This window comes from Coturnix japonica, chromosome 8, assembly GCF_054131305.1.
Source record: "Coturnix japonica strain WE chromosome 8, WE-NBRP24, whole genome shotgun sequence".
Classification (NCBI taxonomy): domain Eukaryota; kingdom Metazoa; phylum Chordata; class Aves; order Galliformes; family Phasianidae; genus Coturnix; species Coturnix japonica.
This window is the reverse complement of record NC_140670.1, coordinates 3,551,510-3,578,085: the sequence shown is the minus strand read 5'-3', so window position 1 is coordinate 3,578,085 and position 26,576 is coordinate 3,551,510. Positions and strand designations below refer to the sequence as shown.

Genomic DNA, 26,576 nt, shown 5'->3' with positions numbered 1-26,576 from the left:
TCGTGTGGGTGTGCTTGTATTCTGTCAGCACATATACACAGAAAAATATATAGTCCCTGTCCCAAAACATCTGCAGTTCAGAGCTCTGACCCTCTTAAGATGCAAAGAGTCCACAGGTGTTTCTGGAGCGGATCAGTCTCAAGGCATCTGCTGGTTACACAGACAGTGGGGAGGCTGCTGGAGCCTCCCTTACAAAGGGGAAGGAGATGGGGATGGAGACGATCAGGAGTATGAGAAAAGAGATTGCAGTGAAGTAATATAGACTGTGAACCTGACCCTGATGGGCGCAAATACATCTGCTTTTAAATGAAATGGTCCTTGACTGGGTGGTGCTGGGGCAAGTGAGGGCCTGCCAGATGGACCTGTGCCTGGCAATACTGTGGAGGTCTGGTTTGGATTTGGGAGGATATTTTGCACGATCTTTTTTCTAGGCAGGATTTTAGTGAATTCCTTTGCAACTGCAGAGGTTGCTGTGAGGTTTTTCTTACTCAAAGAAGAACAAAGTCTGTGATGATCTAAGCATTTGACTTCTTGCAAGTAGGAATCCAGCAGCCCATCCTGCAGTTCCAAGCACTCTTCTCTACTGATTTGCCATCGTTAGGTTGTAGCCATCCTAACTCTATGCAGACTCAGGCTATTCAAACTGCACATCACTGGAACAGGTTGCCCAGTGAGGTTGTGAATGCCCCCTCTGTAGAAGCATTGGGGCCAGGCTGGATGAAGCTATGAGCAACCTGGGCTAGAGGGAGGTGTCCCTGCTGAGAGCAGGGGGATTGGAACTGTATGATCTTAGACTCTGGAGTAAGATGTTTGCTATAGGGAAGAGCTCCACGTTGCAGGTGACAGCTGGTTCTCAACTGGATGGGGAACAAATGCCTCTTGCAAAGGAAATGTTATCACAAAACTCCCTGAAATGGGATTGTGGTGAGGTGGGGGTCGGTGATAGGACAAGAGGCCATAGCTTCAAGTTGTGCCAGGGGAAGCTCAGGTTGGACATTAAGAAAAACTACTTCTGTGAAAGAGTTGTCACACTGGAACAGGCTGCCCAGGGAGGTGGGGGATTCATCATTCCTGGAGGCGTTGGAGAATCGTGTAGATGTGGTACTAAGGAACCTGGTTTAGTGGGCAGTATTGTAGGTGGGCCGCTGCACTAGATGATCTTAGAGGTCTTTTCCAACCTTAATGATTCTAAGATTCTTTGTATGATTTCCCCCCCTTTTTTGGCTAAAGGTGCAAAATGTCTCCTCCCCATCTGCCTTGGCTCATTACGGAAGTGCAAAACTGGCCACTGTGGTTTCCAAAACAAGAGATGCCACTGTGAGCACATGGTAGCCTGCAGAGCAGGCAAGGACATGAGCATTTCCTGGCTGCTTGTGTTCCTTGGGATGTTCCTAGGCATGTTTTCTGTGGCAGTACAGCACACGGGGAAATCTCTGTAGAAGAGAATCCATGTTTATTCTGCTGCATTCCACAGTGTTTGGACATGACATCTCTCTTATTCTCCAGGGTTGTTTTGCAGTGTTTTTATTTCAGTGAGGTAAGGGCTGTCTTTTACTGCCAAGCCCATAATTAAAGTGGTGTTGACTTGTAAGTAATGGGCTGCAAAAAGTGTACCAGAAGATAATTAAAGATGCACTCTGGATAAGGGGGCACGAACATTCTTTTTATGAGGTGTTAATGTCTGAAGACCAACTAGTGAAATTGATCTTGCCTCCATCAGGATGAAAGATCTGGTTAAACATCAGTAACGCCGTGCTGCCATAGAAGATGTTTGATGTAGGGATTTCTAGAGGTCTGTGCTTGAGCACAGACTCCCCAGGCAGGCGCCTGGTGGCAGAGCCACGCAGCACTGGGTGATTTGGCACCCCATCCATGCTAAAGTGATTCTTTGCATATTCTAACGCTGGGGCTGCTCTGGAGGGATTGAGGAGCTCCCGATGCCCTCATCTGGACTAAGACAGATGCAAACATTTTTCAGAGCCATTTTTAAAGACCACTGTGGCTAGTCCTTTTCTAACAATAATGCTGCCTCTCCTAAATGTCTACTACATAAATATATATGTGTGTGTGAGTGTTTTCTTCCTCCATTTCCAGCATATTCCATATGTAATTTTGATTCTTCTGTAGGTGCACTTGCATCACACACCCCTGACTTAAAGGGACGCTGGCAGAAGAAAAAATATACAGTAAGTTTACACTTTTTACCTTTCTGAACCTTGGACCTTATTGATATCTGCAGCAAAATTCCATGGGTTTTGGTGGGAACCTGAAGACAGGCTGTGATATGAAGAGATATTTTTCGTTAAGCAAACTGCTTTCACTATTGCTGATTCTTTTCTTCTTCTTCTCCGCATTTCTACCACACAGAGAATCATAGGATGGCTTAAGCTGAGGGAACACAGTCAGCAAGGGTGAGTGCCTGGACCTAGGTGTGACCAAGCTGCTGCTGTAGCAGAAGTTAGCTCTTAGGTTAGGCCAAGTCCAAATGCCTCAGCAGAAGAGGGAAGAGAGGAGGGGGAGGACAAGATTGCCATCTTGTTTCCTGGAATCTCACTTAAAAACAAACTCGCAATCTAAGTCTCTATCAATTAGCATTGCAAAGAAAATCTCTCGAAATGAAGGGTGTAAAGAGGCTGCCTGGCAGAATGCCTTAAACAATAACTCCAGGAAGTGTGAACTGCTCTCTCCATAGCCAGAGGATGTTAACAAAAGCCTGTCTATTTGACCTAGCCAGCAGTGATGGACACTCGCTATTAGCAAGCAGTGCAAGTCGCTGCAAGCCCCAGAGGTTCTCCTCTGCTGACTCCGTCCTTATCTCTTCTAAGCAGACTGTGACTCTAAGGCGTGTATGTGCGTGCTGGGGGGGGGGGGGTTCCTCTGGGATCAATATTGCAGGCTGCCCGCAGGGTCGGTTTTGTGTTGTAGTCATTCCCGTGACATGATGTTTTCATATATATATATACATACACATATTTCTGCCATAAAAAATTGGAAAGCATGCACAGGAAAAAAGAAAATGACAGCTTTTTTATGTCTTTATTTTTCTAGCCTTCCTCGTGGTATCACTTTCACTGCAGCCAGACTGAATGAATTAACTCTCTTTGTAACCTGTAGATGGGTTTCCTGGACCCAGTTTGTTGTGCACTCCATGGATAGATGTATTGACGATGCAGTGATGGAAAGGCTATATGCAGTTTCATGCCAATTTAAATCAGGGCTCGCCAGCTCTTCTTTCTCTCTGTGTCTGTGCATCCCCCATCTCATGCTGGTGGCCAAGAACTAACCTGGCCAGCAATCACTTTTTGGAGGGAGTAGCTCTGCGAATTGGCTCATTTTCTAGTGTGTTGGAGCTGGCACATGCAGGTCTGTGTGTGAAGCCATTTTTGGCCTAAATGCAAGCAGAACTGCATCCTGGAGAATGAGAAGCAGCTAAAGCTGGATTTGCTGTGGAGAAGGTCATTGACAAAACTGTGCCATTAAGCTCTGCTGACTAGCTTATTGTATCTGAACCTTAATCGACTCTTCCTTACATTTCTATCTGAATAATATAAGCAAACTCAAGCTTAGCAGCACACCTTGACTGTACCTAGAACTGACAAACCATTTGCTACCTGTCTGCTCTTCCCTGTTCTCCTACGTGAAAATGCTTGGCTGTATACAAATTGTATTTCTTACACTGAAAGGAAAATCTCTGAATCATCCTGAAAGAAACTGAGGGAGAAAAGAATGTATCTGAGCTGTGATAGCCCTAAGAGTGATGTGGTAGAAGAATGGGAAAGAGCAGTGAGAAACTGTTTCAAGCTGTTGCTCCCAGATACTCTGAACAGATTTTGTTCTTGGACCCTTAAGTTTTACATCAAGGTGGAACAGGTTCCAAGGCTGAAAATGACTGGAGATGTGCTGAGACAAAAGACACATGAAGTAATGATGATGTTGTTCTTGAACGCCTTCAGTGATAGCTTCTAATGGCCTCATTTGACAAATTATTACATTAACAAATTGATTTGTTGCTGTTCTAATCCTGTTTTGACATGTAAACCCTTTTGGCATTGCAGCCATCGCTCCCTGTAAGTTCTTATGTCACTCTTGGCTCCATAAAAGAATATTCCTGGCCTGCCTTTTGAATTAATACTTCAGAATTAATCGGTCATGATCTCACCTTGGAAATCAGAGCTTTCTTGTTCTGTACACTACTTAGTGAGTAGAGTGTGGAGAAAAAGAAGCACTTGAAGGAGAGGTTATGATGAGAAAGGGAAGAAAACTAATGGGAGAGAAGCAGGGAGAGGCTTCAGTGTTTTGTGGTGGGTTTCGATGCAGCACCTGGGCAAGGCACCCAGGTAAAGTCAAGGAGAAACCTCCCTCTACTGGGAATAGGACCCGGTCAGTAACGTGTAGGGTGGTTTCCCTTATGGAGAAGGGCTGGTACAGACATATAGGTGGCATGGGACACCTGTATTCCTTAGCCTGGAGGGATCCCAGCGCCCAGGGGAGCCCCGCTGTTTCCAGCGTTGGTGCCGGCCCGTCCGAGGCCCAAGCGGACTAAAGAACCGCCCTCGTTAAATTATTGACCCTCCATTTGAATGAAAAAAACGCTGGGTGGGTTGGTGGCGGCGGCGGGCGCTTCGCCGTGAGACGCCGTGGCTCCTCCAGCGGGGCGAGACCTCCCCGTGTGTATTTTGGTGATGGGATGACAATGGAGGTGTGGGAGACAGCTGTGAGTCACCCGGCCCTATCGGCGGGGCAGGCCCGGGCGGGTGGGGGTCGCCGAGAGCCGGGCGGAGGGCTCATAAGGCGAGGAGCGGCCGCGGCCCTCGCAGCCCTGATGGAGCCCCGCAGCATCCCGGCAGCCGACGGCCCGCAGCGCCGCGCCGCCCCGCGGGAGGGCGGCCGGAGGAAGCGCACGTCCTTCAGCAAAGCGCAGCTGGAGCTGCTGGTGCGCACCTTCGAGAAGCAGCCGTACCCCGGCATCGCCCTGCGAGAGCAGCTCTCCGGCCTCACCGACATCCCCGAGTCCAGGATCCAGGTAAGAGCGGCGGAGGGCGGCAGCCCCACGGGCCGTCCTTTGGGATGTCAGCGCCTCAAAGCGCCTCGACGGGCATCGGGACGTCGTGTTTAACTCTGCTTCCTCTCGCAGGTCTGGTTTCAGAACAGGAGGGCACGGCAGCTGAACCGCAAGAAGAGCGAAGGCGCTCACCCCGCACAGCCGGCGGCCGCCAAGGAGGAGCGGGGGCACTGCGGGGCGGACGGCCAGAACCGGGGCCTCGGCACCGAGCGAGCCCTGCAGACGGGGGACAACCGGAGCTGCCCCGGCCAGCCGCTGCCATGGCCCGGGCCGCAGTACGCCAGGCTCGATACTCACTGGAGGAGCTTTGGAGTCCCCGGTCAGACCCCGTCTCACTTCGGCCTGGACTATATGGGAAAAGGGGAGCAGTTCGGTGTGGGAGCAGTAGGCAGTGCCCCTCAGCACTCGCTCCCTGCACAGCAAGTGCAGGATTACCCGTATCTGAAGAACCCTTGTCCTGAAAACTACTATGCAGATGTCTTCCAGCCTTGTACAGAAGATTACCTATATCTAGCAGCTATGGAGAACACGTATAGCAAGCCTGTCTTAAGCTACTTAAATGCTGACCAAGGTCTGGTCGATGAGACCTACTCATATATCAAGCCTAACACCTCTCCCTTCAGTAGCAGTTCCATTCCAAGCTGTGGTGAGGGAGAGAATATGCTTGAGCCGAAGCAGCTGAGGCACAGCTCTCCTCATTTTGCAGCTAGCGAGGCAAGTCCTCCAACTCCTTCAGTACCTGCAAAACACGAAGGGAGGTACCAGGGGACATGTGCTGCTCCGGACCCGTTGTACGGACAGCAGCTGCTGGGGACAGTGAGTGACTATGACCCTCACTGGCTGGGTATGAGAAATGAAATGTTGGGAAATGGTTTCGACTCACTGTTGGAACAAAACAGGGAGCAGGGTGGGCCTCAAAGTTACCTTTTTGCTTTGGGTGGCCAGAATTCCGCCTGTCATTTGGGTTACGCGTGAATCTATGATGAAAATCATCTTTTACTTTGATTGGCAGTGTTGTCCAAAAGAGGTTAGAGGTTTTGCAGGTGGAAGGATGGAGTGCTTGCTGTAAGCTTCACACGCTGTATAGAAGGGAAAGGAAGGTGAGGAAAGCCAGCAATGTGCACAAGAGAGCAACCTGTGGGAGGTGCGTTGCCAGTTCCTCTCCTGTCCTGCTGCGACTGTCACCTACCAGCACTGCTGTGGACATTTGGCTTTCAGTAGCTTCACATTAACCTGTGTGTACAGACATACCTCAGTACAATACCTCGGTACCAAAGACTTTTGTCTTCTGCTGCCCAGACTGCATTGGATTCCACCAGGAGGCTTTGGACTGCTGAGTTGGTTTTGTAGTCTCACCGCACAAGATTGTACTGATTTTATATAGAGTCTCTAGTGGAGATAGCATGAATGCAAGATTGTCTGAGTGTGGGATATGCAGCCTGGGTGTATTTGTGTTTTAGGTGTGCTCCTGGTAAAGGGCACTCCTGGTGTCTTCTTGGGTATTTAATGTATAGTATTTTCACTTCAAAATGACCAGATTTTATAGCCTTTTAGAAGGCTTTATTTTTGTGATTTCCTGTTGTGTGTACATATACATATATATATTTCAAATCATTTGCTAATATTGCGTTGATCTAATTTAATTAAAAACAAACACAAACCAACACCAAACAAATCGATTCTCAACTTCCCAAAGGAAGGGTATTGACTGGGGTCATATTGAACTTGTAGATCTGCACTGGGGGTAGAAGTGTCATTGTGTTCATTGCACTTGACACGCAGGGCCCTGTTTTTAGCCTTCTAGACCTCCACAGCCATCTGTAAGACCGGTGTGATCTTACCAGTCTGGGGGGTGTGTAGCTCTAGGGGGGGTTAAAGCAACATCACGCTGAAACTTATACACGTAAATCCTCTTTTAATGCTTAAAATATGACTCTGGAATGCTTTACGTGTGCCTAGATTCTAATATGTACACTGTGAACTGCTTTTCTATAGCATGAAATAAATATAAGAGAATGAAACTTAAACACGGAGCATTATCTTATTAGTGAAAATGGTTATCTCTGTGGGGAAGCTTCCTAGAGAGATGTGTGCACAAAGAAGCCCAGCATAGGTGCAGGGTCGCTGCCCAGAGCCACATCCATCCTGGCCTTGAATGCCTGCAGGGTTGGGGCATCCACAGTCTCCATGGGCAGCCTGTTCCAGTGCAACAGCTGCGGGCGCTGTGACACGGACAGTGTCAGCTCTATGTACACGAGGTACAAGGACCCCTGCACACACAGGGCGCTGCAGTGTTCCAGCCGGCAGGCGGCACCTCCTCAGTGTTCGCGGTGTCCTCCGGAACGCCGGGTGCGGTCTCTTGTTTCCGGAGGAGGCCGGAAAGCGCTGCGGGCCCACGCGGTGTGCAGGCGGGTGGTGCGGTGCTGGGCCCGGGGAGCGGGGTGGGCGCTCAGCGTTCTGTACGCCCCGCTTCGCAGCACGGGGCTCGGTCAGACGGAAGCCTTCCATGCCACGCTGGTTGTAGGCGGCTGTTGAAGGAGTAAGATGGAGGAGAAGGAGAAGAAGAAGCACCGTGCCAAGCACAGCGGGCCGAAAGCGGAGAAAAAAAGGAAACGGCATCTGAATGATCTGGGGATTGGAGAGGAGGATGATGCACGGAAGAGAAACCCCAAAGCCTTCACAGTGCAGTCCGCTGTGCGGATGGCCAGGACGTTCCATAGGTGAGCAGCAGGGATTAGTTACAGAGCACGCAGTCCATTAGGTAAAGGCCTTTTACAGCTGCATGGAGCTGTGGGTGCCCCATCCTTGGTAGCATGCAAGGCCAGGATGGATGGAGCCCTACAGCCAGCCCACAGTAGGGGGTTGGAACCAGTGAGCTTTAAGGTCTCTCCCAGTGTTTATGTGATTTCATGGTAATAATGTTAGCTGCTGCTTCCTTACCTATAAATGTATATATATAATGTATAAATGTATAAATGTTTTACCTATAAATGTACGTAGTGTAATTTTCACAGATAGGCTCACAGAGCTTTCCCCGTTGGCAAGGCTGTGCTGTAATCTATGTGTTTGTCAGTAGTGTGGTGCATCCTGCATCTGTATTACCTGCTAAGCTTACCAGGAAAAAGCAATGTCCATAGAGATCCTTAGGCTTAGTCAGAGTTCTTTGGTCATGTTGATAGCCAGGCAACTGGTGAGCCTTTGTATTTACAGATACTGAAGATTTTCTAAATGAATATTTATTGCCTTTTTTAATTACTTCTTGTACTTGTTTTAAATTTCTTCTCAGAACTCAGGATTTGAAGACTAAAAAACATCACATCCCGGTGGTTGACCGTACTCCGTTGGAGCCACCTCCAGTGGTGGTGGTTGTAGTTGGCCCTCCCAAGGTTGGGAAGAGCACCTTAATAAAATGTCTCATTAAGAACTTTACAAGACAAAAATTGGTTGAAATCCGGGGCCCTGTTACTCTTGTTTCAGGTGAGAACAGAGATATAAGAAATGGAAATGCCTATTTTATGCTCCGTTGTTCTCTTGCTTTTAGAACTAGGACGTGTTCACGTTCTCTTGATTCTTGGTCATATCGAAGAAGTCATTTGGCTGTGTTATCAAACACACTTATTAACTGTAAAATAATTGTTAGATTTAGGCTTTTGTTCATCTAAACGTGTTCCTTTGTTTGTTATGTTTTCAGTCCCAGCTTGTACTTGGCCGTTGCCTCTTGGCCTTTCTTCTTTATTGCCATTTGGATCCTTGAGGTCCAAGGAGGAGCCCAACCCACAGCATTTCAAGAAGATTGTAAGGGAACTCTTGCTTGAACCCCAGCAGTTGTGTCTGGTGTTGGTAGACTCCTGAGAGGCTTAAACTAATAAATCTGCTTTCTGTCAGGAATGATAGACAATAAAAAGACAGAAAAGGAATAAATGGGATGGGAAAAATGTGCTGAATTGGATTTTCTCTTTGGTCTGGGATACAAAGATAAAAAACAAAGCAGAGGTTTCCTTCAAAATGCGACTTGTCTTCTGTTGTTACTTTGTTTTTGGAAAAGGCAGAACAACTTGTTGGAAACCATGTGCTCAGCCTGATAATTTTACATCAAAGGTTAACGTGGCACAGAATTGCAAGCATTTGAGAACAAATACTTTTACCATTGCACGTAGTTGGCAGTCCACTTGCTAGACTGCAGGAGTATAACCCAAAAAGAAATCAGTGCAGTAATTCCTTTGCTTTCTCTTTGAGTTTCTGCTCCTTTTGTTTTCAGGTAAGAAACGCAGGCTAACTATTATTGAATGTGGGTGCGATGTTAATACAATGATTGACCTGGCTAAAGTTGCTGATCTGGTAAGTTACAAATAGCTTGTGATTTCTACTGTAATTTATGTTGAAAGTACTTCTTCATAGAAGAATGATCCTGCAAAATGATCCTGCTGTTATTGGAGGGTGCTCAGTTTTTCATTGTTTAAATTCACCAAGTAGTCCAGGCCTTAGTAGGTTACTCTATATTATATTTTCTACAATTCTACTCAGTGAATGAGATCTTTGTACAGGAGATTGTTTGACTGGAAAATTAGATTTGATTCCCTAACTGGTACTAACTTCTGAAGCATACTGTAATTAAAAAGCCCAAGTTGATTTTCAGGCTATTTGAAAATCAGTAGCATAAGTTGTGCTAGTTTTTCATTTCTGAGCAGCTTATGACTTTAAAGGCTTAGTCTTTGAATTTAGCTCATGTGGACATTGTAGTGGTGTTAAACCACGAGCTGCCTATGTTGTGTTCTCAGGTTCTGATGCTCATTGATGCCAGCTTTGGGTTTGAGATGGAGACGTTTGAATTCCTGAACATTTGTCAGGTACACGGCTTTCCCAAAATTATGGGCATTCTTACCCACCTGGATACATTCAAGAACAACAAACAGTTAAAGAAGACGAAAAAGAGGTTAAAGCACAGATTCTGGACTGAAGTATATCCGGTATGGCATCCCTCAGTCATTTTCTGTAGATTTTAATAATGATTTCTGAAACAGAATTGCATTAGGTTTTTCCAGTTTAGCAAGTATTGTATTCGTGTTTAATATTTTAATGTCTTTTGAATGTATTTAGGGTGCTAAGCTGTTTTATCTGTCTGGGATGGTTCATGGAGAGTATCAAAAGCAGGAAATTCATAACTTGGGGCGTTTCATCTCTGTTATGAAGTTCAGGCCTCTTACTTGGCAAACGTCTCACCCATATGTCCTTGCAGACAGGTATGTGCCTTTCTCTGTTCCTCAATATCAATACAGAAAGCATCTTCCCTGTTCAGAAAGCTAGAAATAGTTCAGCATCATGACACAGAACTTAGAGAAGAAGAAAAAATAAGTTAAGTCTTTCAGTAACATTGTTTTAGGTTACTATAACTGTTACAGAACATGGGCCATATACCTCCATGGTTGGATGTTTGTGTCTGCCTTCTTTGTGCACTACAGAAGGTGGCTGTGGAAGGGATTTGCATCTGATCGCCCAGCAAACATCCAGTCCTTCCCTTGTGCTGCTTATTAACATTGTTAAAGAAAAGAAGGTATTGCATGTCTGAAAGGAACGTGTCTTTCAGTTGTCTTATGGTGTTTACTTGCTTTCCTTCTAGTAACAAAGTTGGTTTGGGGAGTGTTTAGTGTGGATAGCATATAAAGAATTAAAGTGTGAAGAAAGAGCTATGTGTTTCATGTAATGTCAGTTAATCAGGAGATATGTACGTCTGTGTTCAACAACAGGTTTTAATATACAGCTGTTTCTTGTTATTGATTGTTCAAGTCAAGAGTCAAGAGCGTGACTTCGGTGCTGCTGTGGTTGTGTTTCTATGAATTAGTTTTTTCATTAGGGCTGTTGAATGGTTTGACTTGTTTATTTTCCTTTTTGTTTTTATTTAACATTTGGTAGGATGGAAGACTTGACAAACCCAGAAGATATACGAATCAATCCCAAATGTGACAGGAAGATATCACTTTATGGCTACTTAAGAGGAGCACACCTGAAGAACAAAAGCCAGATTCATATGCCAGGTATGTTATTGTATTCCTGAAACTGTGTTTGTGCTCATCTGTGTTGCTGTTGGTATTTTAATAGCAGTTTGATTTGTATCTTTAAACTGTGACTTTTTCACCCTTTTTAAAGCATGTTGAGCTTTTGGAACTTACTTTTTGTTACGTATTTCTATAAAAGTATATACTTGTAATGAGTTTGACTTTTTGATTCTGCAGTTTTCTCGCAGTGTTTAACACAATATTGGCAGCATCTGATGATCTTCAGTGATGTTTCACTTGACATAGCGTAAAACATACCAGCTCTAATAATGACATTGGTTTAATGGCAGAAGCAGATATTTGATAGAGAGGTGATGAACTGTTGAATGCTACTGCACATTCTTTTTACTCTCTTCATGATGAACTGCACACATTTTAGAATCAAAATGCAATGAAAACCTCATTTGTCCCCTTGCCTGTCTCCCTAGGTGTAGGGGACTTCACTGTGAGTGACGTGAGCTTCCTACCAGACCCCTGTGCTCTACCCGAGCAGCAGAAGAAACGTTCTTTAAGTGAGAAAGAAAAGCTGATCTACGCTCCTCTCTCGGGAGTTGGGGGTATTGTATATGACAAGGATGCTGTTTATATTGACCTTGGAGGAAGCCATGCTCATGAAAACGAAGAGGTAAAAGATACTGCTCTTTTAGTGATTTCAATTCTTGCATCTGTAGTTTTCATCTTTGGAGTAAAAATAAGTGTTTAATAATAAGCTGAAAAATAATCCTTGTATATGAATTCCTTTTTTCTTTTCCGGTGACTTCTCTGTGTAAATCTCTATGCAAAACGTTTGAGGATCAGTTAGTAAGTATTTAAAGTTAGTTTCAGAAGCTTTGTGTGTGAAGGCGTGAGATTTATAGAAGCTTCTTGTGCTAGAATGATATTGTCATCCCTACTTTACAAAGTAGGGCAGTTGCAGGAAAGAATGATGATGATGATTCTTGCAAATGTGTGTTTCTATTGTTTTTGTCGGATTAATAATTTCATTAACAGTTCATTGGATGTCTGTTTATTCATCTTAATTAAAACCTAACAAACTTTGGTTTTTCAGGAGGAAGTGAGACCAAATCACGAGCTGGTTCAGAGCCTCATCTCCACTCACTCAGCCATAGATACTAAGATGGCATCAAGCAAGGTTTCTCTCTTCATGGACTCCGGGCCGTTGGGTTCAGAAGATGTAGAACAAGAGTAAGTTTTGAATTCGGAGCAATGTTTGAGTAATAACAAGAGTCTGATTTTAAGTTCTCATTTAGGAAAATTTCTCAGTGCTGTTGTATGGGAAACTGGTAATCACAGCCTGAACCTTTGATTAATCAGCTGAGGCAAGTGTCAGGTCAGCTGTGGGAACACAGGTGAGGGTAATTCAGCTGCGCTCCCGGAAGGAGTCGAGCTTGACTCCACCTCCTCTAGACCTCATTTAAGGGCTGACCACCACTAAGGCAGCATCTCTTGGAGATCGCTTCTTGGTGGAGATTGCCTCAGCGTTTCCTAGCAGACCAAAGGCTTCCATGTAGGCGAGATTTTCCTTTAAATAACCTTTTGGGTATTTACTACCATCTTTACGTTATTGTCACCATACAATAACCTTTTGGATATTTACTACTATCTTTTTATTATTGTTACTGTACAGCTGTGGGGTGAACAGAGTGGCTTCTTAGTTCTTTTTGTTAGGCTACTCATGCCAAATACATAATCTGAATTAGGAATAATTGGTATTAAGAAAGTTTTATAAGCAGTATAGTTCTACCACCCAGAATTTCCTGGATGGTTCAGCTTTAAGTAGTGCAGTTCTTTTTGGAGTTTGAGGGAATGGCAGTTGTAGTCTTCAGTGAAATGCATTATTGAACCTATTTTCATACTACAGCAGGTGAAGAGATTTCGTGGGGCTATTTGCATCTCCAATTTGCAGCAAACTTGAACTAGAGGGCTTTTCTGACTTCGCAACATCTGTTCTCTTTCTAGAGTGTTCCATAATTTCTCTCTATTTTTGATGTTCTTTCCACAAGTATGTTTTAAATTATTGACACGAAACCAAATTGTTTTGCTAAAATTTCTTTGCTCTTCACCGTCAATAGGTTTGTGATGCCCAAAGAAGAGAGGCAGATTGATTTGAAGACTGGAAGAGTACGGCGGAAAGCATTATTTGATGAAGAAGAAAAGAAAGAAAATGGAGATGCAGTTAGTGATGAGGAAGATGAGCAAGAAGAAGAAGCCGTGTCTGAAGGTGGAAGCGATGGTGACGATGAAGACGATGCAGAGGAAGGAAGTGATGAAGAGCTCTTGGAGGCAGAGATGGCTCCCGGGAGTGCAAAGCGTCTGAAAACGGAGGTGGCAAAAGAAGAAACTATGAGAGAACTGCCAGCATTTGCTGATAGTGAGGATGATCTTGAGGTGAGTTCTGAAGAAGAAGGAAAAACTTCCTCTGAAGAAGATGAGACAGAGGAAGATGATGATGACGATGAAGAAAGGATGCATGGAAATGACAGCTCAGATAGCGAATTTGAAGCTGGCAGTGAAGGAATTGAGGAATCTGAGCAAAAGGATCTGGTGAATGAAGATAAAGAAACCAGATCACAGTCGATAGGTCGCAGTCTGAAAAAAAAATCATTGCTCACAACAGATTCGGGTAATTGCACAGCAGAAGAGGTGTCAGAATCTGAGGCTGAATCCCTCAGTGAGGGAGATGATGAAGAAAAATCACATGGTGAATTAGAAGCTGAAGTATCGGGTAGGAAGGGATTTCGGCACCCTCAGCTGAAGAAAGCTGACAGGACTAGGCAAGCTGAACCTGAAGCTATAGAAGCTGAAGATGATGATGTTGAAAATCTGCTGAGAGAAGAAGAGGAGTATGAGGAAAAAACAGATTTTTCTGCTGACACTGCAGGTAGACTGTAAATGTTATAATTTTTTCATTGCACATTTTTCATTGATTTCATTGCTAATTGTTAAAGGATATTAAAACGAGTAAATACGATGTGCATTTGAGTTGTAACCTTGTATAATTGTTGGGTGGCAAACTTCACTTTTGGAAACCTGATACCATTTACTTTCAAGCCTTTGGTTTGTATATATACAGATTTCAGGTTTCCTTGCTCCAAATTGGAGGTGATTCATTTTCTAAACTTTGACATTTCTGCACCAAATTTAAGTGTAATCTTTATGGGTCTGTGTGTAAAAGAATTTAAGATGCTTTATTTCATTTAAACTATTCTTGGGGGAACATGACCAAAATGTTTTAATTATAGACTGAGCATTTGATTTAGTTGCTCATAAGAAGCATTGGTATTGCCCTCCTTGGAGACACTCGAACTGTCTGAATGTTGTCATGTGCAACCTGGGTTGGTGACCTTGCTTGAGCAGCAGAGCTAAAGAAGTTAACTACTGGAGGTCTGGCTTCAGCCATTCTGTGATTCTTTGAGTGTATAATTCCACATTTGAAAAGAGTAAAATCTATTATTGTTGGTAGTTATCTCTTATGCTTTTATCCTATAAGGATTCATTAGGGGAAAAAAAACAATCAGAGCTTCAGCTTGTTGTCTGCAATTTGTTTCTGTGCATATATGGAGTTTAAAAAAAACAAAAAACAGATCAAATGTCTGTTGAGGTTATGTCCTTATTTGAAGAGTTCATGTAGTTCCCAAGTTTTGCCCTTTTTTGAACTTGGATGCTACTTGTTCCCTTTTCAGGTGCACTTAAATGGAAAGAGGACCTCACACAGAAGGCAGCTCAGGCCTTTCTAAGACAGCAGCAGGCAACCCCAAATCTTCGTAAGCTTGTATATGGAGCAGGTACGAATTTGTTATATCTTAATATATGGTAGGTTTGTAGCAGATAGCATGTTTCTAAGTCTGATACTTGGAGCTCTTTTAGTGAGAGTCTTGAGGAGAGTTAATTGAATTTCCTAATTGACAATACTCACTTCCTTTTGTAATAAAAGCAGTTGTTAGTTTTCCTTTAAACTGAGCTTGTCTGGGGGACTACTGGGTGGTTGTTCTATGGTGTAACTATTTTCCCCCATATATCTGAATTTTGGTCACTTTTATACTTGTATAACTGCAATTGGAAAAATCCATGTTGGTAATTTTTGTGTTTCATCAGGTACTACTTTTTTTTGGTCTGTTTTCAATAATTTCTTTTTCACAGTGACTGAGAGTGGAATATTGTCTTAGATGCGTCTCAGTGTTATCACTTCTGTGCATTATTATGTCCAAGGTGTTCACTGAGGAAAAAGAAATTCTGGGTTAGAAAGGAGATAAGATTTCTTTCTTTTTGTAATTTGTCCTGTCTAATTTGCAGCTTTTCCAGTATTTATCTGAATGTATTAACCTCATCATGCAGAGCCTACATAGAATACAATGGGTACTTGGCTTCTATAAAACTTCCACAGTGCAGAAGTGGAAAGATTTAGTAGTAGATTCTCAAATCTGGTATTCTTCATTTATGAACTAGTCCAGTGTTGTGTCTACTTACAGTATTTAATGAGCACTGTTTGTTTAATGGGTAATATTCTGGAACTGGACTGCAGGTTGTTCAGGTAACTGTATAGAGTTTAGTATTAAGCTGCATGTTACAGTGTGGAACAGCTGCACAGCTGAAACTGATAGCATATAGTATCTTTCTGGTTGCACCTACTCCAGATACCGTGAAATGTAAAGCAGGAGAAGGTTTTTTGACCAAGGTAATTCATGTACTTTGGGGAAATAATCACAGTTTGTTTCGTTTAGTTGTTGAGGATGAAGACAATGAAAGTGAGGATGCAGGTGATGAACTTGGAGGTCTGTTTCATGTCAGCCGTCCAGACGAATCCAAACAGAAGGCTAATGGTCTTGACTGCTCCAAATTTCTGGTGGAGAAGCCTCAAGACTGGGATTTAGAAGAGGTAATTCAGTCAGATAGTTGCTTTTGCAAATCCTGTACTTGTTATGTCCTGACAACGTTTCCAAAAGCACTACTGATTATGGAGAGGTGTCACTGAAACCGATCTATGTGAGCTACAGTCATTGTTACATCTTCTGCTACTTACAGTCACGAGGAATATTTTCTAGCTGAGGTATTCAATGGTAAGTTAGAATGAGTCTGTTGAATGCTCACCTCTTAACTGGTGGATTGTAGCTTTCTGTTTATACAGAAGTAAAAAGCATGAGTGAAAATACAATACGTAGAGACTGTTAGCGTAAAGACTTTCGGGCAAGGTTTGAGGTGTCTTCTCATTCCTCCTTTTGACTGAGGAATTCTGTAGTTTTGGTAATGGTGTCTTGATTCAGATCTGTGTGTGCAAGTATCAAATTATCTCTGGATTTGGAAGATGGTTGAGGAGAGGGAAATGCATAATAGAATGTTTGTGTTGATGAGAAACTTCAATTGTACAAGTCAACAACACTTTATTTTGCAGGTTATGAGCAGTATTAGAGATTGCTTTGTTACGGGAAAGTGGGAAGAAGATAAAGATGCAGCAAAGTTGTTGGAAGAAGACGGTATGTGTATTTTAGGACATTAGGAAATATTACTTCTCAGAAAGGGTGGTGAGGCACTGGACTGGGAGGTGGTGGAGTCACCAACCATGGGGGTGTTCAAGGAACGATTGGATGCTGTGTTGAGGGATGTGGTTTAGTGGGAGCTATTGGTAATAGGTGAACAGTTGGACTGGATGATCTTTTAGGTCTTTTCCAACCTTGGTGATTCTGTGTTTTAAGAAGAAGGCATCAATAGATATAGGAGTTTTAGGAATTACTGCACAGTTATGTATTTAGAATGTCCTGCTAATACTTGCACAGTTGTTTTCAGACTGTAAATTAGGACAGCATTACACTGTTGTTAACACATTTGAATGTTGCTGTAAGAAATATACAAGTAGAATATTTTGTAGATTTACTCTCTGAAAGATAGGGCTTGTAACTTAAATTAGGAAATGAAGTTGTGAGTTAACACTTGATCGTGTCAACTTTGCATTGTGTATATAAATTTATCTACTTACACATAGAATCATATGATGGTTTGGGTTGGAAGGGACCTTTAAGAACATGTAGTTCCAATGCCCTGCTATAGGCAGGGACACCTTCTTCTAGACCAGGTTGCTCACAGCCCCATCCAGTCTGGCTTTGAATGCTTCCAGGAGGGGGCATCCACATCCCTTTCTGGGCAACCTTTTCTGTTGTTTCACTACCCTCAAAGTAAAGAATTGCTTCTTATGTGTTGGTTTTTTTTTTTTTTTTTTTTTTTTTGTTTTTTTGTGGTTTTTTTTTTGTTTTTTTTTTTTTTAAAAAAAACACCTGTATGTATTTTATTGTTTTCAGTATTGTGGATAGAGATAAGCAGAAATTATTTTTTTATGGCATGACAAACTGGTCATTTGCACTTGGCTAAAAAGAGTAGTAACTGTCAGGTGTTTTGTTGCAGAGGAGTTGTATGGAGATTTTGAAGATCTTGAAACAGGTGTTGTGCACAAAGGAAGGCCTGCTGCTGAAGGAGATGAGGTATGACCTCTATCTTTGTTCTGGAGTAGCATGTGTGTTTCTGATCAAGTGATAGGTGACCATGTAATACATTTCATTTGTCATTTGGTAAGAAACCAATAGGAGTGAGGAAGATAAGATATATGACTTAGGAGCCTATAAGTATCTGTAATAGCATATATTTTTAGTCTCAAACTCAGATGTTGTTTAAGATCAATTAGGCAAGACAACAGTCCTCACTATTGAACTGAAGATGTCAGGATCTGGAGTTATGAGAAAAGTATTTTAAAACCAAGTGTGATTGTAACTGTTCATACCATGTTATGCCTCTTGGAAGATTACAGAGCTCTGTTTTAACACAGTGAGCAGTGGAAACTTACATTCCTCATGTCTACGTAGGAGAGGTTGATGGAAGCACTTCACTCCCATGACTTGGATATCTTCTATGAATGGAGCTGTAGTCATTAATGTTTTTTTACTCTGAACAACCTGACTTTATAGAGTTGAGTAATGGTGTCATTTGGGAACTGTTCAAACAGTTTATGAACTAATTTAGGCCTTTCTAGCCCCTAGAGTACAGCCTTGCAGGGCAGGATTACTCAATGTTAATTACTTTATTTCCTTTTTAACTTTGTGCTTATTTTAGGCGTAGAATAGTAAGCCAGTCTTAGGATCTGTTCCCTGACATTAAAAATTAGCATGAAGTCAAGAAGTGTATTTAATGTAAAGGAACATGTTTAGTTTATGGAATGTTATGGTTATTAATGAAGTCATTCTCTATGAATGACTTAAGAAATATTCCCATTTGAGATGACAGTAAGTGTGTGATCACTTGGATCGTGACAGAATATTCCATAGTAATGCATATTAAAAATGTCAGTCAGAATGGCTGGTTTTCAGTGGACACCATTATATGTATTTGTGAAATTATCATTCATCAGTCTGAGAATGAAGAAAAGAGTGATGGAAAAAAGTCCAAACCAGAAGCTGAGGAGGAGGAAGCGAAAAAGGAGCGCCTGGACAAGAAACGGAAACTGAAAGAAATGTTTGATGCAGAGTACGATGAAGGGGACGCCACGTACTTTGATGATCTTAAAGAGGAAATGCATAAACAAGCCCAGGTACGAGCTGTCAGTTTATCGTTTTATCTGTCTGTGTGTCTTCAGAGATAGCCAACGGTGTTTGCCTAAAGGTCTTTTCTGGAGACACACATGAGACACCCAGCAATGAAGAGCTTGGTTTAAATTGACATCAGTTAATGACATTAAAATTCACTGAAGTTTACGTGATCTATCTTGACCTATTCAGGAGTTTTTGGTGATTTTTATCATTTACTGGTAGACTAGCATGGAAGGTTTCCAAAAAGCAAAATAATAAAGCTTGAGAGAGGAGTTCTGGTCCTTTCTCTGGAAAACATCCTTCTTTGTGGAAGAAGGGGAAAATCCTTCTCATATTAACTTGCATCGCATTTTCCTGATATTATTTTCAGGGTGGTTTTTGCATTGCTAACAATAGAGGATTAAGCTGTGTGTGGTGATCTCTTCCCTATTCAGTCAAGTTACTTATGGAAAAATAATTGATGATGATTGCTGTGTGTGTTTAGTAGGAGTCTTAGGCATAAATGCCTGATGAATTCTGGATGCTGATTTTGTTCTAGGCTTCTAAACTTAAAAATGTCTTATTTGGCTGGCTTGGAAGAATATTGCCATATGCAGCTGTCAGCTGTGCCCCTACAGCAGGATGAAAGGGCCAGTGTCTCAAACTGGGGATGTGTAAACACATCTTGAAAAATTGAAATGTTTTGCTTAAATGTGACGTTGTGCATCACAGGTAGCTGAACATCAGGAGATAGAGTAGGAGTGTAAAGGGTGAAGCTTATCTTAATCATAAGGATATCTTGTTAAATATTTACATATCTGCATTTATATGCCACAGAGAGTTTTAAAAGACCCTTTTTGAGGATACAGAGTATTTGAGGACACAGAAGTAATTTTAAGCTGCTGGGTAAGATAGGAGCCCAGTCTCCTCATGGTGACACCTGAAGATCAGGATGTTAACTTCAAAAAGTAATTGGGTTCCTAAATCAAAAAACTTTTGACAGTTACATCTTCAGAATCCAAAGTCACCCCTATGAAAGATATATCGGAAATGACTCAGTCATTTAGTTCTCTTGGGCGCTGTATTTCAAGCAGACTAACAGCCCCTCTTGGGATTTCAAATTGGAAGAATTTCATGGTGGCAGAGATCTCAGTCTGAATAAAGAGTCCCAAAACCTATTAGATCTTTCTGAAAAGATTTATATAAATCTTCGCATGTTTTAAATAGAACTGGCACCTCACGAACAAGTTGTTAATGCTTGAATTTTGTACAACGTGATGACTTTCTCCTTGACTTTCTCCTTGTTGCGTAGCTTAATAAAACTGAATTTGAAGACCAAGATGATGAGACCAGAGTGCAGTATGAGGGCTTTCGGCCTGGGATGTACGTTCGAATAGAGATTGAGAATGTCCCATGTGAATTTGTCCTGAATTTTGACCCCCATTATCCCATTGTCCTGGGTGGCTTAGGCAACAGTGAAGGGAACGTCGGATATGTACAGGTATGTAGCCAGAGCTGTGAGTGCACTTCATTTCAGTATGGCTGTGCTTCACAGTGTCTAGAGTTGCTCCTTATTTTCTCCTTATTAAGAATATGATAACCAGAGAGGAGCATTCATCTTTACCTCTTGAATAGTGGAATCACTAATGTTGTTCTGCAGAGATGACTCAGGACTGCCGTATGCTGGTACTGTGGTCATTAGATTGCTAGCATGAGTTGTATGCCAAGGTGTATGTTCTACAGATAGGTAGCTAGAGAGAAGTTACTAGTTATATATATAGTTACTATATATATATATATATATATATATATATATATATATATATATATATATAGTTACTAAGTTATATATATATACTTGATTTATTTTTTTTCGCTATTTATTTGCATACAAATGGGATTTTGAACAGTGAAAAGCTTATTAGCTGTAGTCCAGCCTGTGTTACAGTGTTCAGTGGTTCTGAATAAAGCTTTCTGAGTAAGAACTTTCTAGTGTAGATGGAAGCTGCTTTCAATAATTCTGGAGAATTAAGGCTTGAATTTCAAAATGAATGTGATTATCCTGTTAGAGCATTGTTAATCTTCTCTTCTAATTAGTTGCGCCTGAAGAAGCACCGATGGTATAAGAAGATACTTAAGACACGTGATCCTTTAATCCTCTCATTAGGGTGGAGGCGATTTCAGACTATTCCCATGTTCTACATTGAAGATCACAATGGGCGTCATAGGCTTCTCAAGTACACACCACAACATATGCATTGTGGAGCAACTTTCTGGGGTGAGGGAATTCCCGAATCACTTTATCATTATAAAATACTCAGGTTTTATGGGATATATTAGGGAATACAGCTGGAAGCTTTGAGGATGATAAATGTTTTTTAGAAGTTGTGTTCCCTGTGGAATATGAAATAACAAATAGTATGGTAAAACGGGCAGTTGCTAAAGAGAAGGCTGGGTGAATTATTTGGCTTTTAATCAAGTGATGAATGTTCTGCGTGGTTGTATCATACCAAGGAGAAGCTTTGTCTAGCTTTTATACAGAGAGAAGGCAAGCATTTGCTTGCATACAGGCCTGACCCTGCAAATGATTCTCTGCACGAGTAGTAAATGAACATGCAAATAATTGCTGTAACTTTAGCAGTGTGAGTCCTGGGCTGTGTTTAACCTTTCTTTGGCTTCAGTCATTGGTATTCTACACCAAGAATTTCTCAGCTTTCTGAATTGTAAGTAGAAGCTGTTACATGTGAGTTCCTTCATAATCCTTTGATTTTCCTGTAGGGCCCATCACTCCTCAGGGAACAGGATTTTTGGCAGTCCAGTCTGTCAGTGGCACAACAGTAAGTTCATTACAACAGAACTTCAATGACTGTTTTCCAAAGGTCTTCTGTGTATATAACCTATAGATCTGAGGGGGAAGGTTTTAACTGGTAGATCAGTCATACCATAGATTCTGATATTCCTAATGAAAGACTTTGTTGTTAGAACCTGTCCTGTTGCACAGTCTCATCCTTGTTACAAGTATTAGGTTGTTCTCATCACGCGTCCACAACTTAATAGTGACTTCCCGCAGTGCACAACTCTTCTCCTTTGAGACTCTGCGTAATGTTCTGTTTCATAAAGAGAATTCTGTAAAGTAGATAACAAGGACATCTAAATTGCTTTCGAGTTAATTAGAATGGCAGCTCTGGAAATCTTATTAGTGAGTGGTAGGAATGTTCCATCAGTAGTACCTTAACTTGTCTGTACAAAGTCAGTTTGTATTTTTCATGCTGCAGTACTCCTGGAAAGGTTAGAAATTCAGAGCTCAAGCTCTTAGAAACTGTGTAGTTGTAGCAGTGAAATGGTTTCTTCTCTTTTTGGTAAATACATGATGTATGACTCTTTGGTAGATGTGGTTCATCAGTGTATTTTTGCTCTGTTTCAGCCTGATTTCCGGATAGCTGCCACAGGAGTTGTGCTCGATTTAGATAAATCTATAATGGTTGTGAAGAAATTAAAGCTAACTGGCTTTCCATTCAAAATATATAAGAACACTTCTTTTATTAAGGTAGGTATGTACGTATGTGCTACAAAAGTACGCAGCAATGTTAGGAAGGAATGCAACTTGGGACTATGTGTGTCTTCCTGAGGCAGTTCTCCATGATCGCTGCTTAGTGTCTCTTAAGGTACTATATATAGATTTTTCCTGTTAACCAGACAAGAATTCTGGAATAGACTCCTTGCTCAGTATAAGTTAGCATCTCATAGTGTAGGACAGTTCTGAACAATGACTGGTGTCATCCAGTCTGTTTGACCCCTCTGAATTGCAGCTGTGGGATCAAAGTTGATTGCTAGCAGTGCTTTAGGACTTCACAATTACAGTTACAGAACAGTTTCCCACAAAAAGTGTTGCAGAAGTGAATTTTCACAGATCCTCCAGCTGTCCTTAGTTGGACTCTGAGGATGAGATTAGGTTGTTCTGCATTTGGGGCAGGAAGTAGCTAAACACTGATTCTAACAGCCAAACACCAAAGTATTTGTTTGAAATGCACAATGTGCCTGGATTTCCTTGTGGTTTAAGAATGGAGCAGCTTACTTGCTTTTAAGGTATGCAGTTTTCCAGCAAGTAACTTTTAAATAGAACTGGACAAATTATCTCAAATAGTTTTAGAGTTTTAAGTATGTCTTTTTGAATGCAAATAAACTGATATATGACTCAAAAAGTAGATGAGTTGAGGGATCTGGGCAACTTCAGCTTGGAAAAAAAAGGCTTCAGGGAGACCTCAGTGTGGCCTTCCAGTACTTAAAAGGAGCGTATATACAGGAGGGGAAATGGCTGTTTATGAGGGTGGGCAGTGATAGGACAAGGGGGAATGGTTTTAAACGGATACAGAGGAGGTTTAGGTTGGATGTTAGGAGGAAGTTTTTCACTCAGAGGGTGGTGACGCACTGGAACAGGTTGCCCAAGGAGGCTGTGGATGCCCCATCCCTGCAGGCATCCAAGACCAGGCTGGATGTGGCTCTGGGCAGCCTGAGCTGCTGGTTGGCGACCCTGCACATAGCAAGGGGGTTGAATCCAGGTGGTCATTGTGGTCCTTTTCAACCCAGGCCATTCTGTGATTCTATGATTACTTCTAGTAACTTTAAGTCAGTTAAGTAGGTTTTTGATGTGGTCAGCACTTGTAGTATAAAGGCAGTATTCTTTCCTTTGTGTTTCTTAATCAGACAATTGGTGGGGATTACTTACATTTTTGTGGCTGACATATATCATACAATTTAACTTATGGTTAAATTGTTAACTTATGGTTAAATTGACTAATGGTGAGTTATTTACGTTTTCAGGGCATGTTTAACTCTCAGTTGGAAGTGGCTAAATTTGAAGGTGCAGCAATTCGTACTGTGAGCGGTATCCGGGGACAGATTAAAAAAGCCCTCCGAGCTCCAGCAGGTGCTTTCAGGGCAACGTTTGAAGACAAGTTGCTGATGAGTGGTGAGTTGCACTTTGCTAAGACTGACAAGGGTCTGTTATCACATGACTTCTCTAAATCTTCTCTAAAAATACGCAGACAGGAGGCAAATTGGCTTTTATTGGTCACAGTATAGGCACAAATACTTAAATGTGAACCCCTGTGCTAGTCTTCAATAGGAAGAATGGATAGCGTGGTATTAATGTGGTTGTTCTTCAGGACTGTATAGTCTTTGTGATTGCTTTAGATTGTACAGAACCAAGTGGTACAAATAGTTATGTTGCCTTTGCCTGAAGTTGAGCAGATTTGGTAGATAGATCAAACCACAATGCTAGCACATGCTCTGCACGTTAGTTGTCTATTTCTATTCAGACAGTATTTGTGTAGAGTGTGGTTGTGATGAACTGCCAAGTGATATCTTGCTTTTCTTTCAGATATTGTCTTTGTGAGGACTTGGTATCCTGTGTCTATCCCCAGATTTTATAACCCTGTCACATCGTTGCTGAAGCCAGCAGGTGAGAAAGAAAGTTGGAGAGGGATGAGGACAACAGGCCAGCTGAGGCATGAGCGAGGCATCAAACTGAAACAGAACAAAGATTCCCTCTATAAGGTATATTTGATATATAAATTCTTTTATGCTTTCCTTTTTAAACAGTGATCACACTCTAATGTACCCTGTGGCCTAGACCTGTGCAAACAGAGCAAACGTGTGTTCATTTCATATTTTAATATTAATCATATTATCCACAGAGAGGAGAGAATCAATGGAAAGCAAATGTTTGGTATCAATGAGAGTTTATGAAGTAGTCTGAATAGTAAAGCAGGGGTTAAGTTTTTGTGTGCAGTTTTCATTTTACAGGTGCAAGAATGTGGAGAATCTTCCCCAGTGGTAGGAAATCAGATGAAAGCTCTCATAAGGTCATGACTTTTATATACATGTTCTGTATCCATTCTTTTAGCCTATTGTGAGGGAGAAAAGGCATTTCAATAAGCTCCACATTCCAAAAGCACTGCAGAAAGCACTGCCGTTTAAGAACAAGCCTAAGAATCTTGAGAAGAAGGGCAAGACTCCAAAAGATCTGCGGAGACCAGCTGTTATCAGGGAGCCTCACGAAAAGAAGGTAATTATCACCTGAAACAAGGATTCCCTACTGGAAAATGTGTTGCTTTGACCATTTCTAACTATTTTTTTATCACTTGAAAGTGCTACTAGGGCTAAAGATATATATATGTATACGCTTGTAGTGAAAAATTGTCATTTTGTTTTGTTCCTGTTTAGCACACGTATGGAAATGGCTCTGAGTAGATAGCATCCAATTATTAAACTAGTAGCTCACTTGATTCAACTTTTGTCCTTGTCAGGGTACCTTCAAAGTGTTTTAAACGGATACAGTCCTCTCACGGTAGGGCAGTTTAAGTTGACAGCTGCAGTCCTTTATTTGTCTTGTCATTGCTGTATATTAAAGGTGAGATTCAAAGTGAATTCTCTATTTTGGGAATGGAGAATTGCAGCATGCTTACAACTCCAGCATAAGTGCTCTAAACAGTTAATCAACTAAGCACAGCTTCCTAAATAGCATCAAAATTAGAGTTCACAAAAATTAAGTATTTGATTAACTTCCCAACAAGATAGAGATAATGAAACCATTTTAGAATGGGGAACAGGTATGAAAAATGTTAGGAATTTGCCCTGAATTTGCCCTGTATTCTGATTCAGAATACAGCTGAGGTCTGCTGAGCTTCAGCTGTTTCTTGCTACAAAACTCAACTGTTTGTATATTCTATATATTATATTGTATATATTTGAATATTTATTTATTTATTTATTTATTTATTTATTTTTGCTTTCTGTTGTAGATATCGGCCCTACTCGATGCTTTGAGCGCAGTGAATAATTACAAGATAAAGAAAGCCAAAGTAAAACATCGGCAGCAGGTTAAAGAATATGTTAAAGTTAAACAGAAGGAGGAGGAACAGAAATTAAAGAGACAGAAGGAGGCTAAGAAGAAAATTTATCGAATACTGGGACAAAGGGAGAAAAAGAGGCAGAAGTCAAGTTTGAAAGGATCCAGCGAGGGAGCAAAGAGTGCGTAAAATTCTATCGTATTCTGAGACAAATGAGAAAATATGATGGCTGTGTGCAGTTTTGTCTTGGAACAACAAAAACAAAAAACATTAGACTGCGCTGAATGTGCTTCCAAGAGAGGAAGAATGTGAATGTGACCTTTCTCAAGCTATGGAATACATTTGGAAATGTATATAAGATGGTGAACTATGAATTGTGATTTTTTTCTAGATGATGTTCTGGAGGACTTTGTATTTCAATACTTTTCTACCCATACTGCATATTTGCCCAGCCAATAAAGTGTTTTATTCCCAGGTTTCTTTGTATTTTATCATAGTTCTAGTGGATTGAAGTGAAAGGATGAACTCCTGTGGATGAGCATCACTGAATGTGTTTCTGTGTTGGCCATTGCCTAAATTTTGCCCTTAGCAGGTCTTCTAGTTAAAGACATGAAGGTCAGCTGTTTCTGGGCAGGAGTTGTGCAATTTCTGGCTAAGCAGTGATAGGTACTTCCTGAATGCAACTACTGAAATGTAGGCGCAAACAGCGGTACTTTCTTTGAGGAGTGTCTTCCCATGTCTTGGTGTGATGGTTTGTTGTTGGAATTAAGATGAGCGGAGGGAAGAGGTAGAAGAGATGTCATTCTGGTTGTGTTAGCTGATGGTTGAAGTCATTCTCAGCCTGATGGGAAGCTTGGAACAGCTGTTCTTTGCAGAGGAATTTTTTGGTTATGCCATACATGACATGAAATGATTACTGTAAAATGTCTATTTAATACTTCAAACAGGAAGCAACTCAGATAAAATGACTTATTTCTCAGTCTCTTTCCTAAATGAGTTGATTCTTTATCATTAAGCCAAAATTAATTATTATTACATTGTGGTAAAATTTCCCATCTCTGAT

The 26,576-nt window shown here is 41.7% G+C and overlaps 2 protein-coding genes and 1 long non-coding RNA gene across 3 annotated transcripts; all 3 read left to right on the top strand.

The window, feature by feature from the left end:
* The first annotated feature begins 2,073 nt into the window (after positions 1–2,073).
* On the top strand, positions 2,074–4,118 carry LOC107315604 (uncharacterized). Its single transcript, XR_014948843.1, has 3 exons — positions 2,074–2,186; positions 2,368–2,411; positions 3,049–4,118. It is a non-coding gene; the product is annotated as an uncharacterized LOC107315604 (long non-coding RNA).
* Positions 4,119–4,543: 425 nt separating this feature from the next.
* LOC146759919 (uncharacterized) lies at positions 4,544–7,080 on the top strand. The gene is made up of 2 exons (XM_085554961.1): positions 4,544–5,023; positions 5,135–7,080. Exons 1-2 carry the CDS (start codon positions 4,688–4,690, stop codon positions 6,035–6,037), a joined length of 1,239 nt encoding a protein of 412 aa, XP_085411087.1. The 5' UTR covers positions 4,544–4,687; the 3' UTR covers positions 6,038–7,080.
* Positions 7,081–7,446: 366 nt separating this feature from the next.
* On the top strand, positions 7,447–25,987 carry BMS1 (BMS1 ribosome biogenesis factor). The gene is made up of 22 exons (XM_015866136.3): positions 7,447–7,782; positions 8,349–8,539; positions 9,321–9,400; positions 9,841–10,029; positions 10,160–10,302; positions 10,973–11,094; positions 11,544–11,740; positions 12,164–12,300; positions 13,188–13,996; positions 14,799–14,900; positions 15,837–15,991; positions 16,505–16,586; positions 17,509–17,585; positions 18,506–18,685; positions 19,975–20,163; positions 20,760–20,940; positions 21,441–21,499; positions 22,087–22,209; positions 23,484–23,631; positions 24,043–24,218; positions 24,568–24,729; positions 25,466–25,987. Exons 1-22 carry the CDS (start codon positions 7,607–7,609, stop codon positions 25,700–25,702), a joined length of 3,915 nt encoding a protein of 1,304 aa, XP_015721622.2. The 5' UTR covers positions 7,447–7,606; the 3' UTR covers positions 25,703–25,987.
* Positions 25,988–26,576: the final 589 nt, after the last annotated feature.

What these genes read in the sequence shown, in the direction of transcription:
- LOC146759919 (XM_085554961.1), top strand. Translation starts at nt 4,688, where the DNA reads ATGACAATGGAGGTGTGGGAGACAGCTGTGAGTCACCCGGCCCTATCG. An exon ending in TCCCCGAGTCCAGGATCCAG is followed by an intron (nt 5,024 to 5,134) that starts GTAAGAGCGGCG and finishes TTCCTCTCGCAG; the next exon opens with GTCTGGTTTCAGAACAGGAG.
- BMS1 (XM_015866136.3), top strand. Translation starts at nt 7,607, where the DNA reads ATGGAGGAGAAGGAGAAGAAGAAGCACCGTGCCAAGCACAGCGGGCCG. An exon ending in AAGCCAGATTCATATGCCAG is followed by an intron (nt 11,095 to 11,543) that starts GTATGTTATTGT and finishes CTGTCTCCCTAG; the next exon opens with GTGTAGGGGACTTCACTGTG. An exon ending in CTGCTGCTGAAGGAGATGAG is followed by an intron (nt 17,586 to 18,505) that starts GTATGACCTCTA and finishes ATCATTCATCAG; the next exon opens with TCTGAGAATGAAGAAAAGAG.